This window comes from Crocodylus porosus, unplaced genomic scaffold (assembly GCF_001723895.1).
Source record: "Crocodylus porosus isolate Cpor-Errol unplaced genomic scaffold, CroPor_comp1, whole genome shotgun sequence".
Taxonomy (NCBI): domain Eukaryota; kingdom Metazoa; phylum Chordata; order Crocodylia; family Crocodylidae; genus Crocodylus; species Crocodylus porosus.
The window spans coordinates 3,724,131-3,739,303 of record NW_017728937.1 but is presented as its reverse complement, the minus strand read 5'-3'; the positions used below and the strand labels follow the sequence as shown (position 1 = coordinate 3,739,303).

General features: G+C 39.8%; 1 protein-coding gene across 1 annotated transcript in view; it reads right to left on the bottom strand.

Annotated features, from left to right (window-relative positions):
- KMT5B (lysine methyltransferase 5B) overlaps positions 1-15,173 on the bottom strand; it is a 44,890-nt gene that overhangs the window by 9,573 nt on the left and 20,144 nt on the right. Inside the window, exon 4 of the mRNA XM_019547278.1 lies at positions 606-771. Within this exon, the coding sequence (XP_019402823.1) occupies positions 606-771 (166 nt within the window). The remainder of the gene's footprint in view (positions 1-605; positions 772-15,173) is intronic.

Here is a 15,173-nt window from a genome sequence, read left to right as displayed (position 1 = left end):
GAGCAAACGCAAACAAAAACAGAAACAAAAAAAACTCTGCTGTATTAAAAGTGGAAGAAAAGTCACAAAAATTTCTTCCACAAAATGTTGAAAGTTGATTACTTAAAAAAACCCACCATTATTAGATTCATCTTTGAAATCAATATTGCTTTACTATATTTAGTGCATTTAAATTTGTGGACATTCAAGAAAATATTTTAACTGTACATATTACCCTAGAGTCTTATTTTGTCCTTCAAAACCACTTGATAGTTTACTTTGATAACCCACCATGGTCCTGATTAACTCAATGTCAAAGGATACCTCATGTGACACAACAGTCAAGCTAAGAAGACAGTAAGCAGTGGTTTAATCTCTCATTGAACTTATTAGGAAGTTCTTTTGGGAGTTAAGAGGATCTTATGATTACATGTATTTTTTGAGAACACTCTTGCATCGTTTCTTTAAGGAAAAGTTCTCTACTCCTCTTTAATTGACATTAAGCCCCAAGGGAAGAGAAAAGACCAGTTATACTGGATTCAGTGACTGCTCTATCCGTTCTACAGTAAGTTGTGAAAAAACATACGAACAATCTGAAAGTGTGCATTAATTATAAATACACCTACATGTTCTTTGAACAACCTTTCCTGCATTTTGTTCTTGTTAAGAAAATAGTGCCGGGCCCAGTCACCTGACGTCAAGGACTTGAAGGCTTTTTCTAAGTGCTCATCTTTCTTAAAACGTTCGATCACCTCCTTCAATTCCTCCTGCCTTCCTTTTATGGGTCGAAACCTGAAATTAAAATAAAACCATTCCAGTCAACTGTTATTCATCCTTATTTAAAACTTTCACATAAAGCTTTTCCCCACTGGTGGCAAGGATTATTCACCTCTGAGCATCAAGGAACTAACATCAGGAAGACCTAGTTAGAGCCCTCATTTCTAGCACTAAAGCAAATCTGAAACTTTAAAGAACATTTAATCTAATGAAAACTATATTTTAGCTATATAGTAGGTCTCAGATAAGACCAAGGCCCAATAATGCAGAATGATGGTTTACTTTCTGCTGCATGACATTCAGGGAGATGAGATGACACAGAAAAGTAAGAATTTTCCATATCCTTCCCTTGCTAGTCATTTCACAACGGACTAGTACCGCTGCAACTAAACTGGATCAGGCATCATTATTCTACCCTATAACACTAAAATTGGAGAGCTACTGTTATTAGGCTGAAATGTTTAAAAAATAAAAACAACAACAAAAACTCTTCAGATCAACAGCTATAAAAAACAGAGTAGAAACAGAACTTAAGAAACACAGCTCATATGAATCAAAAGACTCATGGAAGAGCAGAACTTACATCAGTGTTTGATTCTAGGCTGTAGACTGCTTCAACAAAAGCTTTCAGTGTTTGCTTTAAAGATTTAAAAACCCCCACAACCTGCAGGATACTGACAAGTCTATCATAATTCCCTATAACTTATCTTGCTACGAAATATGGGGAAAATAAGCATTCCTAGTGGTTTCCGGCCATTTATCAGTACCCTCAGAGAGGGCAATACTGTATATTTCTATGGTTCACCAACTCTACATTTGCATCCGTATGAAGAATGCATTCCACAGTTTTAAAATTTATCCATGAAAGCAAACTAGTCTGACAGAAAAACCTCTCTCCAAAAAACCAAAACAAAACATGACTAATGAAAATAGGATTACTGAACAATTATTGAAATGTGAACCCCCTCCAAAACCCAACCAAAAAACCCCCAAAACTTTTTATGCATCTCTTTGCCATTAAGGCGGCTTACAGACTTAAAGCCACAACCCACCCCCAAAACAGTACTTTACTTTCAGCTGTGCACCCCTGCTCCCAGCATGGCACATGCCCAGAAGAGGCACTACATCAGTTTGACCCAGCTCACTCAATGTCTGTATAGCTCACATGCTTTGGCGGGGGGCTTTTTGGTGTTTGCCAATAGCTGATTGAATCGGTTACTAGATAAAAGCGCCACAATGCCTCGCTTGAAATGTGCAGTCTATACAGATGTTGCAGGCACCAAGTTAAACTGATGCAATGCCTCTTCCGTTAAAGTGCTTGTTTTGTTGTTTTTTTAAAAGTCTGTCAGCAGCCTAAAAAGCCTACCTGTTTAAACAAGACATTACCATGTTGTTTAAGAAAGGAAGACATTCCCTACATGCTTACAAATTTCACATATTTTCTTGAAGCTTGCAGTTGTTTCAGTATCTCCATTAGAGTTTTATCATACTGATTTTAATGTTGTTTTATTACTTATTCAGAACACGTACTTAGAGAAAAGTATGACTTTTGAAGGAAATTTAAGTTCAAGCAGTTTGGTTGATCTCTCATCCCATTAATTTTTTTCTGAAATGGGTTACTGAATCATTCACATGCTCATTTTGTTAACATTTCAAATGTTTTCAGTGATGCATGTTCAGATACAGCAAAGCTTGAGTTCATTTTATTTGTTACTCATCTCAGAGAACACCAGAAGTTAAGGACTCTGAATGCTCTCTTTAGGATGAGGACAACAAAAAGTTTAATCAAATCTAACAAAAGATAAATTGGACTGTTTCCTGCCTCAGGAAAATACTGTAATCTTTATGCCCTTGATACAAGTGGGAGGCAGAAGAATGGCTGCATAATAGTAATGCTGCTACTGATGGCAGTGGAAACAGCTAAAGATCCATGGTTCTACCTTTATACTAGCATGTCATTCATCACTGGGTCCATTTGGTATGCTCTCCTGGAACACACTCAGTCGTTCTGTAGATCATTCACATATTGCCAAAAGACTGGTACAGCAGCCAGTAGAACTTCAAGCAAAGAACCTTGCAAATGTACCTTTATAAGAAGTGACAAGATCACTGATAGACTTTTTATTAGCTAGAACAAAATTTAACAAGGTGGCAAGATTTGGTTCAAGACTACAGGTGTTCACTAGTAAGATTACAACCATTTGCTGTTGATATTTTTGGTTTAAGCCAGACAGCTGGAAATGGAACTCTCCATTAACAAAATATCCCTAAATAAGGGAGAGAAAGAGCTGGGTCTTGAACATGCTCTGGAAAGAAGATTCAGCTTGGAAATAAAAGTATATGAATTACCAAGGTTACATTTCTGTTCATTCTGTAACACATTTTAAGTAGACATGTTAAGGGCAATCCCTTCTTTTTTGGGGTGCTGGAAGGAAGGTAGTATCTAGATTTAATAAACTATATGAAATGGACTGTTCTTAAGATACAAATGTCAGAATATTCCAGTGGTGGAACCTAAGTTGAAGTGGTCACTAACATTAAAATTGGGACGTCTTTGCTCCGATTATCAGGTTCACCTTTCTTTTCTTCATTTCTTTAGAAAGCAGCAAGATAAGTTTAATTGGCCAGAAGTAAAAAGTACACCAAACGACCATATAACAGGACTAGTATAGGCAAACAGCTTGCATACACTTATTTGCAACCAACATGATAGTATCTTTCTTGGTTTGCCCTCTACAACTACTCCTGCTGAACTGACTAAATTATAAGCAATACTTAGAATTTATTTTGAACAAAACATGTCCCCTCACACCTGTAAGACTGACGACAGAAGTGAAAAACGAGTACTTAACCCACTCTAGTAAAGATCAATTACAAAAGCATCATGCAGGAGTCTCATTCTTAGGTCTCCCGACTCCAGCATGAGTGCCAAGGGCTGTACCAATCTTTTGGCAGTACCTGAACAATCTAAAGAGTGACTGAATCCTGTTCAAAGACAGCATACAAAATGGTGACTGCTGAATGAAATGCTGCATACAGGCATTAAATGGTCTGTATCCACTGCCATCAGCAGTGGCAGTGCTGGCATACAACCCTTCCTCTTCTTCTACATGTATCAAAGGCACAGTGATTACAGTGTTTTCCTTGGTTCTTAAAGTTTTAGTTCTCAGAGGCACTTTTTAGACTATTTTGAAGACTATACTCTACTGATACTGCTTCACCCAAGAGGTCTCAGAACATTCCAGTCAGTTATTCTGAAAACAGGAAACAGAGTCTTTCAAACCCCAGCTAGACACAAAAAGTTAAATGTATTCATTTTTATTAAATTTATTTAAAAATACCAAAGAAGTAAACCAGATAAAAATGGAGGCCGGAGTGTCTATAAAGCCAATGCCAAAGATCAGTGTCAGTATTAACAACTCCCAAATTCAGAGGAGAGGTGGAGGGACAGGTGACCAAGAAGCCTGCACACTATCTTCAAAAGTAGTAACATTACAGTGTAAGCACGTTTCCCATTTTCTAAAAGGGGCCAGGAGTGCCAGATTGTCACTCTTAAGAATAAGTTTGAAGGAAGCCCCAATAATATACTATTTTAACACCGTCAACAAGAAACATTTAATAAATGAAATTCAATTAGGACCCTCACCCCCACCCCTCCCAACACACAGAGTAAAAACTGGCTTGCAGCAATAAGAAGTATACCAAAATAACAAATTACTGGCAAACAAATTTCGTCTCTTCCTACTTCAGAAACAAACTGACAGGGTATGACCTTGGGCAAAGGTCATATCAGAGCAAAAAGAGTTACTGAAAGAATCTGTAGGCTGACTTTAACTGCTCCTTTACACATGTCCATGACTGAAAGCTAAATTTCATAATAGGCTATGAGAAGTATCCTCTAAGACTGAATGAATCATGGAGCTATCTTCAAAACACTTAAGAGTTAAGATTATTTTGAATAGTCTTCAATTGTTTTCTATGTTTTGGGTACAGCTCAGTACCTTTCAATACTAAATATGAAGTGTCAAGCCCAGCTTAATATCTAACACATGATAAGAAATATAAAAGATCCTTTCGGATGAAACTTGGGTTTAGTAGGAATATACTTTCCTGTACATGTAAATCTACTCCATCTACAGGTGAAATGGAAGTCTTGTTGTTCCCTCAATCAGGATGATGACAAAAATTTGTGTTTAGAAGGAATGGATTGATATTTCCCAAATCACAAGCAGCAGAGAAATATTTCCACTGAAGCATAAACACTGAAATTTTCCTAGCTGGCTGGCAGCAGCATATAAATAAACTAAGTTGAGACAGCTGGTTTATCCAGAAGTCTTGAAAAGAAAAAAAGATTAAAAAAAACCTCCACAAAACCAGAACCCCAAAAAAATTCTGAAAGAATTGAAATTGAAATTGACACAATCAAGTGTCAAACAGTGTGCAGACTTGCAAAAAATCAAACTGGGAACAGAGCTCTTGAGTTGCTGTACTCCTGGTAAAATCACAATGTGTAGATAAACCGTGCATGTAAAGTACTCCTACTGTTTAAGGCTCTAAAGCTATGCACAATGGTTTCCTGCAGCATTTGAAACATTTCTAATCAAAACACTATACTAGAAAAGGCATTGTTAGGAAGGTGACAAAACCCAGGTGACAGTAAACAATAGATGTCTGGGAATAGGATGAGGGACACTGAACCCAGCAACGTCCTCTCGTTACATTCAGATGTTCGGCATGTTGCTTCAATGATATTACCCATGTCGAATCCTGACAATTAGAAATTTATTAAACAGCTAGGAGTCTCAAAATCCAAAATGCTCATGAAGGCACTGACCAAACTCAGATGTGTGCTTTCGCAGCATACCATATGGCAGGGGTGTCAAACTTACTTTGCAGCCTAGAATGGTCCAAATTACAGGGCTCTGTGGACCGGATACAGCCCACAGCACATGGCAGCATGCCACTCTAGCACAAGGCAGGTAGCACAGCTCTGGCTGTCACTGCACACCACATGACCAAGCTGAAGTTGCCGTCACATGCCACAAGCTGCAGTCACAGCTCTAGCTCTGGCACAGGGCAGCAGCTTCAGCATAGGGCAGTGATGGGGCTGACAGTCAGGAGCTGGGGCCATGGCACTGACAACAGACAAAGCAGCTGGAGGGCAACCAGGGTTGTATCCACTCTCATGTGCCCTCCTGTCACCAACAGTCATGTTCACTGTGGCCTAAGGGATCTGGATACTGCAGTAGCCACCACTGCCAACCTCAGGTGGCCTGCTGGTTGCCTAGCAGGCTGAATCGAGCAGCTCTATAGGCCAGATCTGGCCTGCAGACTATAGTTTCGACACCCCAGCCATATGGTGTTGGCCAAACTCAAAGCACTGATGCCTCGATATACCAGATTACCCAAAAAGCCTATTCTTCCTTAAAAGAGCTTGTGGGATTGTTGTCCTTGGTTAAAGCTCTCCACATCCTACAAAAATGTTTTACTTGGTTCTGACTGTGTGCAGTTTGCATTGTGGCACTTCATTCTGGGAGGCCAGTATCAGACAGTACATAACCACCATAGCTCTGGCATGGCAGGGATTCATCACTGGTTCTCACAAAGAACCCAACTTGTGCATTGAAAATAGCAGGCAGACATTTCCTCTATAATATCACAAGACTTTACAAGTCTGAAAAGAAAGTCACTAGTAAACACACATGAAAATACAAGTAAAAAGAAGAGACCGTCAGGGTCAACAAGGGACTTGCTCAAAGAAGGAAAATAGAAAAAAGGGAAAAAAAAGGAGATAGACAGCCTCCAAACTAAGGATGCACTTAGAATATGAGCTGTGTCAAATGGAGCTTCTGGACAGCTCATGGCAGGTACCATATTTGCTGGCTTTGGCCAGAAAGAAACTAAACATATCATTCTGAACACATGGAAGTATTTAGTGTTGAAGTCTGGTCATTAAGATAGTCCTTCTGAGTGCTAACAAGAGCATCAGAGCCAAAAATCTCATGAAACAGGAGTTTTCCATATACCTCATAGTGGAGTTATGGAAACCAAGAGCAAAACTTCTGCCTTAATAGTATCTTTGCAGAAAACCACTTCATTTTGATAAGCAGGAGAGTACAGATCTTTTAAAATTTCCCTGTAAAGTACTTTATTGAGGCAACAAGATAATACTGTACTTGAGGATGCTGGAATTTGATTGTCAACTAGATGATGGTCTGTCCCAGTTTGGTGCTTGTAACTGAGAAGGTCCTATTTCAGTGATTCTCAACCATGATGCTGTGGCACCTGAGGGTGCCTTAAGATCCTGTCAAGCATGCCATGGGGTGCTACATGATGTTCACTGTTAGGTGTGCAAGTATGCTTCACAAGAGAATCCAAATAGGAATCCATAGCATCAAAAACATTCTGACCAGTTGTGGTCTGAGTTGTTAACAATGGAAGAAATGCTCTTAGTTTTCTGTAGTCAAAAGACAAGTGAAAAATAAGAGCCGGCATTTCCTGAGGCATACCTTAAGTCTAAAAAGGTTGAGAACCAATGCTCTATTTAGCAAGGCTGTCAAGGAGAAGCAAAGTTCTCTCTCTCAAGTTTCTCTTACCTCAGGGTTACTTAAAGAATCTTGAAACTCCAAGTTATAAAGCCAAGGATCAGTGAGATTCTTGCCTCTAAAGGAAGTTAAAGGAAAGGTTCTGGTAAGTTCAGGAGGACAGTACCTTGATTAACTTTAGGTCACTGACAGCAGTGAGTTTGAACAAACAGCAACATGATCCGGCAAGAGATACAGCATGGACCTCCACAAAGTACGCACATCTATCATGCTGCACTAGTGAAGGATGAAGAGAACAAAGTTTGAAGTGACCAAAAACTGCGTCCCAATGCCATTTATTTAAGAGTTTACTCACTTCAGTGGATGTGAAAACAAAGCATTATGCTGTGTCTAACACTAAAGCATTAGTACAACAGTTAATGCTATAGGGCTATGGTGCAGTGGGATAAATTGAAAGGTTCCATTTATAATCAATTTGGAAAGTCTAAGTTTTTATTTTAATACATATGCAACACTTTTTGCTATCAGACATGGTCTTTGTACATGGAAATTCCTTAAATTTTCCAGAACAAAAGTTATTTGTATAAAAAAAAAAAATCAGACAATTTTTAAATCAAATCTGCTTTTGCACTTCATCTCCAAATGTCATTAACAAAGAAGAATCAACTTCTCATATTGCAGGTGAAAAGAAAAACTACATCATCTCTAAAAATCAAGGGAGACCTTGTGGGATAGCAGCTCACTAATTTAGTCTACTTCAGTTCAAGAATTTTAAATGCAAACTATAAATTATATCTGTATGGATGAATTATTTACATCTAAAACTGAAGTGGAAGGGGGATGGGGGTACTCAGCCACAATTTCATTGTTGTCAGTAAAACTTAGCAAATAAATGCTTTTCATTTTTGGATAAAGGTAGTCAGAAATTTATTTATTTTTATTTATTTATTTTTTTTACCAAACTTCCCATTCCACTTCATATTGCCAGTCTGTCAGTTAATGTTATTACTGGATGTACTGCAGTCCATGTACTATGAAGAGGTTTTATGAAGTTTTAATACTCCAGCTGCATTTCAGCTGAATGATATGATAGAACAAACATAATAATAATAATAATAATAATAATAATAAAAAAAATTCAGCAGCATGTTTTACTGAACTCTGATACAAAATGGTTAAATCCAAAATCACCGTGATATTTGGCAGGGGGTTAGGGGGAAGTGAGAAAGAATTGAGAGGACCGTGGTTAAGTAAAAATGGCAAGATCAATCCAAATTTAAGAGAGAGAGATTAGAGAACATACAGTTTTTAAACCAGTGACTTTCAAAATTAAGTGAATTTTCCATATTTGTAAGAATCTGGGTCTCAAGAAGGTAAATAAACTCCAGATGAAAACAAATGTGCTGTTAAAGATGCTATTTACTTGAATTAAACACATATTCTACAGGGAGGCCCTGTGGGAACAAGACACGAGAAGAGGTATACCTGCTTACAAGGCTATATTATCATTTAGCCTTAGATTATTTACCCTCATTTAGCAGGGTTTGGCAGTTTTGAGCATACACACAAATCTTTCAAACCCCAAGATCCCTTAGTCAAGAGCTTAAACACCCTAGCCTTCCAATAGCCCCTGGAAGGCCACTACTTCTAGAAGCCGAATTTAGAAATGGGCTCAGAAATGGAGGGGAATTCTGTACAACTCTGGAGGCAATACAGCTGGAAAACAGTATTTATTTATTTCTTTGTGGCACTGCCTCTACAACTCTCCATGAGGAAGCAGACAGACATGCTCTGCCAGGTTAAACAATGATCAAAAGTCTGCTTTTGAAACTCATTCTTCATGCAATGTGCAATGTTTATATCAGCCCTACAGATTTCCAGCACAGCTCACTGTGGACACATTATTTTGAAAGCCTATACCTTAGCTAAGTAAACTCACAGATCAGACATGAGGAGCATCAATCAACTAGTTCATAATGTTATTGAATACAGCTGTATACACTTATGAAACCTGACCTTGGAACCCTTCTCCAACGTATACAGATGCATCTGATTTTCTAGTAAGGCTTAATTCTGTGTGCCCCATATTTCTCAAGATATGCCATCCCCTCTTGCCAGGATTCACTATGGAACTCTGGAGGAATGCAGACACCAACTGACTGAGAAAAGTCTAAAACTATAACTAGAGATCTAGCCTATTTGTGATTCTGCAGGAACTGCAAAAGAGGCAGCTTCCATAAACCCCATGAAAATGGCTATTCCCACAATTTTGGTGAGGAATCACCAGGTTTAAAACAAACAAAAAACACTGCCTAAAAATAAAGTGCTGGCTCCCTAGCGGTTCTCAGAGCCATTACAACCTGGTCTCACATTCTGCAGGGTGGGATGGACACCCCTAGCAAGAAGGGGAGCAGAGCAGTAAAGATGATGGAAAATCCGTAACTATAATAGTCAGAAATATTAATAGTTTATCTTTGTAGAATATGGACAATGTGGGCTGGCCAGGGTTGGCAACTCCAGGATCAGAGAAACAGGATAATACAGAGGATAGCATCAAAACTAGCTTAACGGATCCTTCCACAAGTTTAGTTATTGCCATATTGTAAGCTCTTGTATCTGTTAAGGTTTCAAGATGGGAGTATATTAGTTGAAAGACCATTTTATAAGCTACTGCCATGCCCAGAAAAATAAACATTATGAACCTCAGCAAGTCTTCAAAATAACTAAGGAGACCTTTTAGATGAAGTCCAACTGGATCAGAACAAGAAAGAACAAACCTTTTAAGTAGCTCTGTATGGCAGCACAGCACTCCCTAACTTGTTTTCTTCCAAGACTCCAAAAGTTTAGGTTAGAACTTGTCAGTCAAGCAGAAGACAACTTGGCCTAGAAAAACCGATGAGCTGTGCTGGCCACTGTGTGTGAAGCCACTTCAGTGAGGTCTTAGCAGAATACCAGGGTGATTCACAGAGACAAGATTTTCACTTTGGGGAAGTGTAACTAGACAGATTTTAGACACAGCCAGAAGCTTTGAGAACAGTCTGTATAGCTCAGAATTGTTACATCTTCTGTAATATTCCAACTGTAAGGAGTAACAAAGTCTTCTTTCCTACTGCAAAAGCTAAGGCAATCTAACTGTGCTGTGCTCTCAAGCAGAATTTGGGACACTTGTTTTGATTGGTAAGGAAGGCCATATTTGGATGGCCCCAAACTACAAATGGACAAGCCACTTAAAGTCTGAGTGACCACTTAAAGACTTGCACCAAGTCATCTTAGGTTGCCTATCGTTTTCCCTTGCCAGATGCAGTGGCTCCCCCGCTTTTTTTCAAAAGCACAACTGCCTCCCGATTCAAAAGTGACTGAGCTTCACACTGCCTGTTCAGAACCCAGCCCTGATTAGAGCCCACAAGTATGCAAGCAAGAATGAGAAGGGCACCACCTTCAATGGTTTCTAACACTGTCCAACTCAAGAAACTTTTGACCTAGTTCAAGCTGTGAACACTTCATTTGTACATCAGGTTCCTACACTATTGCAGGGATCACATCTGCAGCACTGCAACAGGTGTTAGAAACAAGCAGGTGATCATCTGGCTGAATGGTTGTAGGTAAAAAAAAAATCCTTAAAGGTTTGTGACTGCCCTAGCTGGATCTATTTCCAGAACAAAGCATCTGAACCTGTCCTGTGACAGTAATCCAAGAGCTCTGTTGGGGATACAGAAAACAAGCAGAGACTACATCCACCTGAGAGTAAGTAAATCTTAAAATATTTATGAGTCTACCTCCATGCTCTATTAATTTTCCAAGGACCAAAAAGAAAAGAAGTGCAGGAGCACGAAAAAGTGCAGAACTAGGGCAGCTTAAACAACAACAAAACCCCATTTCTTTTAAAAGGTGAACAGATAGGGACTCTGTGCCCAGGAACTGTGCCAGAAGGGCCAAGAGGAGACAAATTATTGCATCTCACTTTTATGAAAGGAAACTTACGCATTTGGCTTATGTACATTTACAACTAAAATATGACAGCCTGGCCTGTATCCAGCAAAGGACTACACCATTCTCAGACAGAGGTATTTAAAAAAAGAGTGTTAGTTTCCCACAGGGTGTCAACTATCCTGCTATAAAACTGAGCAATTATGAGACAGACAAGGTACAGCTACATTTTTAAAACACATCAGTAAGACAGATCAGTTGTCACCAAGTGCTTGGCAGTAGTTACAACACACAGGAAACTGCTGCCAGCACAAAAGAGCACTGCCCTGTAGCAGTACTGCCTGCTAGGAATCTGAAGTACTTCCCATGTCCTTCCCTCATCAAGACATGGAAACAAGAGTCTTGAGAGGAAGGGATCCTGAACTAGTCCCAAAGGTTGACAGTAGGAATTATGCTCCTCATAAGAGCCAGGTAGAATTAGAGGACCCTTAGTTGATATTCAATTTGGAAGTGTCCAGGTGTCCAACTGGAATGCAGATTACTGATTCCTTTGGAAAATGAGAAGTATTACAAGTCAGTTATGACATCACCTCTAATTACCATATTTTCAATAGAGCAAAGATTACTTTTTCCAGCACTCTGAAAGAAGGCTCGCTGAAGAAGGCAAGAGTGAAAGCTTGGATTCTGGCATGGCTTCAAACTGAAGAGTGAATCCCTGACTTACATAGGGCTGCTCAGTCTGCAGGAATGGGTTCCCACCACTAGAAAACCTGGAGCAAAACGGTTACATGAGAGAAAAGGAAAAATGGTGAAAATCAGAGTCTTACAAATTTAATTAAAAAATCAAGTCTAAGTTACTGCCTAGACACATTTTGCTGAGGTGGGAGTGAGTAAGACCTACAGGAAACAAAGTGTTATATGAGACTCTAGTGGCAGGCAGTTCCAGTACTCCCGAAATTGAAGCTTACAGATCCTAAAAGATGATAGCAAGGCAACAACCTATTCCGCCAATAAGATACACAAGTTTATCTACAGCACAACAGTAATGGCATGTCCCAGCACTAAAGGGGCTCAAGTATGTCTGTTAGGTCATAGTCTTGAACCTGGAGCCTTGGCCTGCTTAGCTTAGCACAAATTCTCAGCCTAGTCTGCAACCTTCTCAGTGGAGCATTGGGGTAGACACAGGTGGCCAAAACTTTCCATCTGGGCCTAGCTACCCACCCACTCCCTGCCACTAGAGTGGTCAGCCAGGGGCAGATGACCTTTCATCTCTTCCAATATAAGCCCCTGAAAAGGATGGGTCTAGGCAACACAGCTCAACCATGTACCTATGCTACTCTACCTTTGGCTTGGGCCTCTCCTGGCTCTCTGGGTACCTGACCCAGCTTACTCATAGCCCCCAGGTTTGGCCTGATCCTTTGGCTTCCTGACGACTCATTTCATGTCCAGGATACCCAACCTGGCTAGCCTCCTGACCCCGCACTCTGCCCAACCCTGTGGATCTTCAGCTTGGTTCCCCAAACAGATCTTCTGGCTCCTGGATTCCCTACACTTAGACTCTACATACTCCCTTTGGATCCTAGCTGCTTCTTCTGATCCTGAGTAACCCCCAAACCTGGCACAGCAATATCCTGCCTCCATGGATGTTTACTGGTGAGGTTGTTCTGGATGAACCTACAGCAGACATTTCTAAGGCCTCTCAGACCAAGAGCTTGACAATGGGCAGAGGGATGAGCCTGGAACAGCCCCACTGACTTATTTCTGGGTTTCTGGGAGTATACCTGGGGATGTGAATAGGTGAGATGTGCGCAGGCTCATCCTGGCCTGGACACACTGCTGTTGTAGTGCAGACAAGGCCTTAACTGGCCTCTAAATGTGCCCCTGCTTAAACAAAAATCAGTTGGGTGAAGGGCAACTGGGTGCTCATTGCTTTTTAACTCAATCTTAAGACTAACATGAAGGCATGTTACAACAGCAGACAATGATTTTTCAGACTTGAGTGGAACGGAACAGGATCAAACTCAAGATGCTAATATACTACTTAGACAACTCAAAATGTGGAATAAGACCTGGCTCTACCTTTTTTCAATCCAACTCAGACAGATTTAAAAATAAAGTTGTCCCTAGTTTCTCCAAAAAGAAATGCCACTGTTTTGACTTCAACCTGCCAAGAAATAACTAGAACTGTAAAGTCAAAAGTGATATAGCTATGAGCAACTTCATTGTACATATAAAAAAGGAACTTATACAGATTTCTTGTGTCTCAAGATCTTGAATAACTGATTTTTAAGCCTATTTCCCAAAGGCCATCTTGAATTATAAGGAAGAATTAAACTAGGCCACAGAAGCCTAGCTGTTCTAGGTTTTTAGAAACAGGGCTGCAAATTATCACCACAGTATCACCTTTTCAGATATTTTAACCTGAGAGATAAAATGCCATTTCCCCAGCTTTTAATTAATCATTTGCAAACAAAATTACAAGCGAGTATGTAGCAAAATCCTGAGCGATTAGCTCTATGATCTTATTCTAGAACATGCACACAAGGAAACAAAGGTTTTGCCAGGCCTCTTCTAGCAATTCCAGTAGACTTTCATGGGCAGGAAAGGCTGCTCTCTCAGAGATTCAAGATGTCAAAACAAAACTTTATTTTGGAAAATGTAATGAAAGAGATCTTATGAGCTACATTCAGTCAAACCTTGGGTGATGATAGGACCTCTAAAAGAAAGAAGGACAAACTCATCAGGGGACACAATAGAGAAACCTTTGAGAACTGTCCTACTGTTTTCTCTTTTAGAAGCATCAGGTAGAACTACTGATCCTGGGAGCCGAGGAGAGATAGCTCAGAGAACCCAGAGCAAACGCTGCCATCTGAAGAGAATAGTTTCTTGTTACCACTCCATGAAGAAGAGGACACCTACTCAGAAGACACAGCACTATGAGAACCAAAATGTATAGTATCCCTAGAAAGGGTAAAATTAAAAAAAGTCAAAAATGCATAAGAATCACCCAAAATATTTCTGTGCCCTAAGTAAACTCTTAAGAGGGTACTGGCTGTAGATACTCAAAGAACAGGCTTCGTTTCAATAGCAGAAGAGTTCAAAGCAACAAAGTTTATATCTGACAGGAACATAAATAACTCCATGCATCTGAAATGGTTTTCTCCAGAACTCTGGCTCACAGCATCAATGGATCATCTACAAAACCTTGTGAAAAAATAGTTAAGAGAAAGTCTGCCTTAACTCATGCTGATACTTTGATGGGCAAGAAGCTGAACTCAGCACATCTAGTGGTTTGAGCCTCCAACATTCCCTCCATCAGAATCTTCTGAAGTGGCACACTGGCCAAATATATCCAATAGCGATCTCTAGACAGATCATGAATCCATCTAGACCTCTCTTTTCTGGGACCCTTAGGATGTGGAGAAGACACCCATATTGACTTGTGCTGGGATTTTTATTAAAACAGCCTTTTATACCTTCTTATAAGCAACCAGCCAGCTACTGCTTAAAAAGACCTGGCAACCACACAGCTCCAAGAAGGGTTTTTACAGGTACAGTAGTATGGGGCAATTGCATTACATGTTTCAGTGGGTGTGTATACACACTAAAATAATGCGACTTAACTAAGGCAACTTAAGTTAAGCCATGTCAGAGCATATACATGTCCAGCTCCTTGACATGGATGGCAGCCATCTTGTGAGCTAAGATGACTTAACTAATGTGACTCAAGATAATACACCTCACAGGTATATCATGTTGCACCACATTTAAGTCAACTCTACTCCACATACACGTGTATGCTCTGACGGTTAAGTCGACTTAAAAAAAGTTAAGTCAGATTAACTATCAGAATGTCAGTACATGTGTACACAGCCAATACTGCTAGCCAGGTTAAATCATATGGTCAAATCACCAACTCATGGGTGACTTCAATTACCTGGCCAT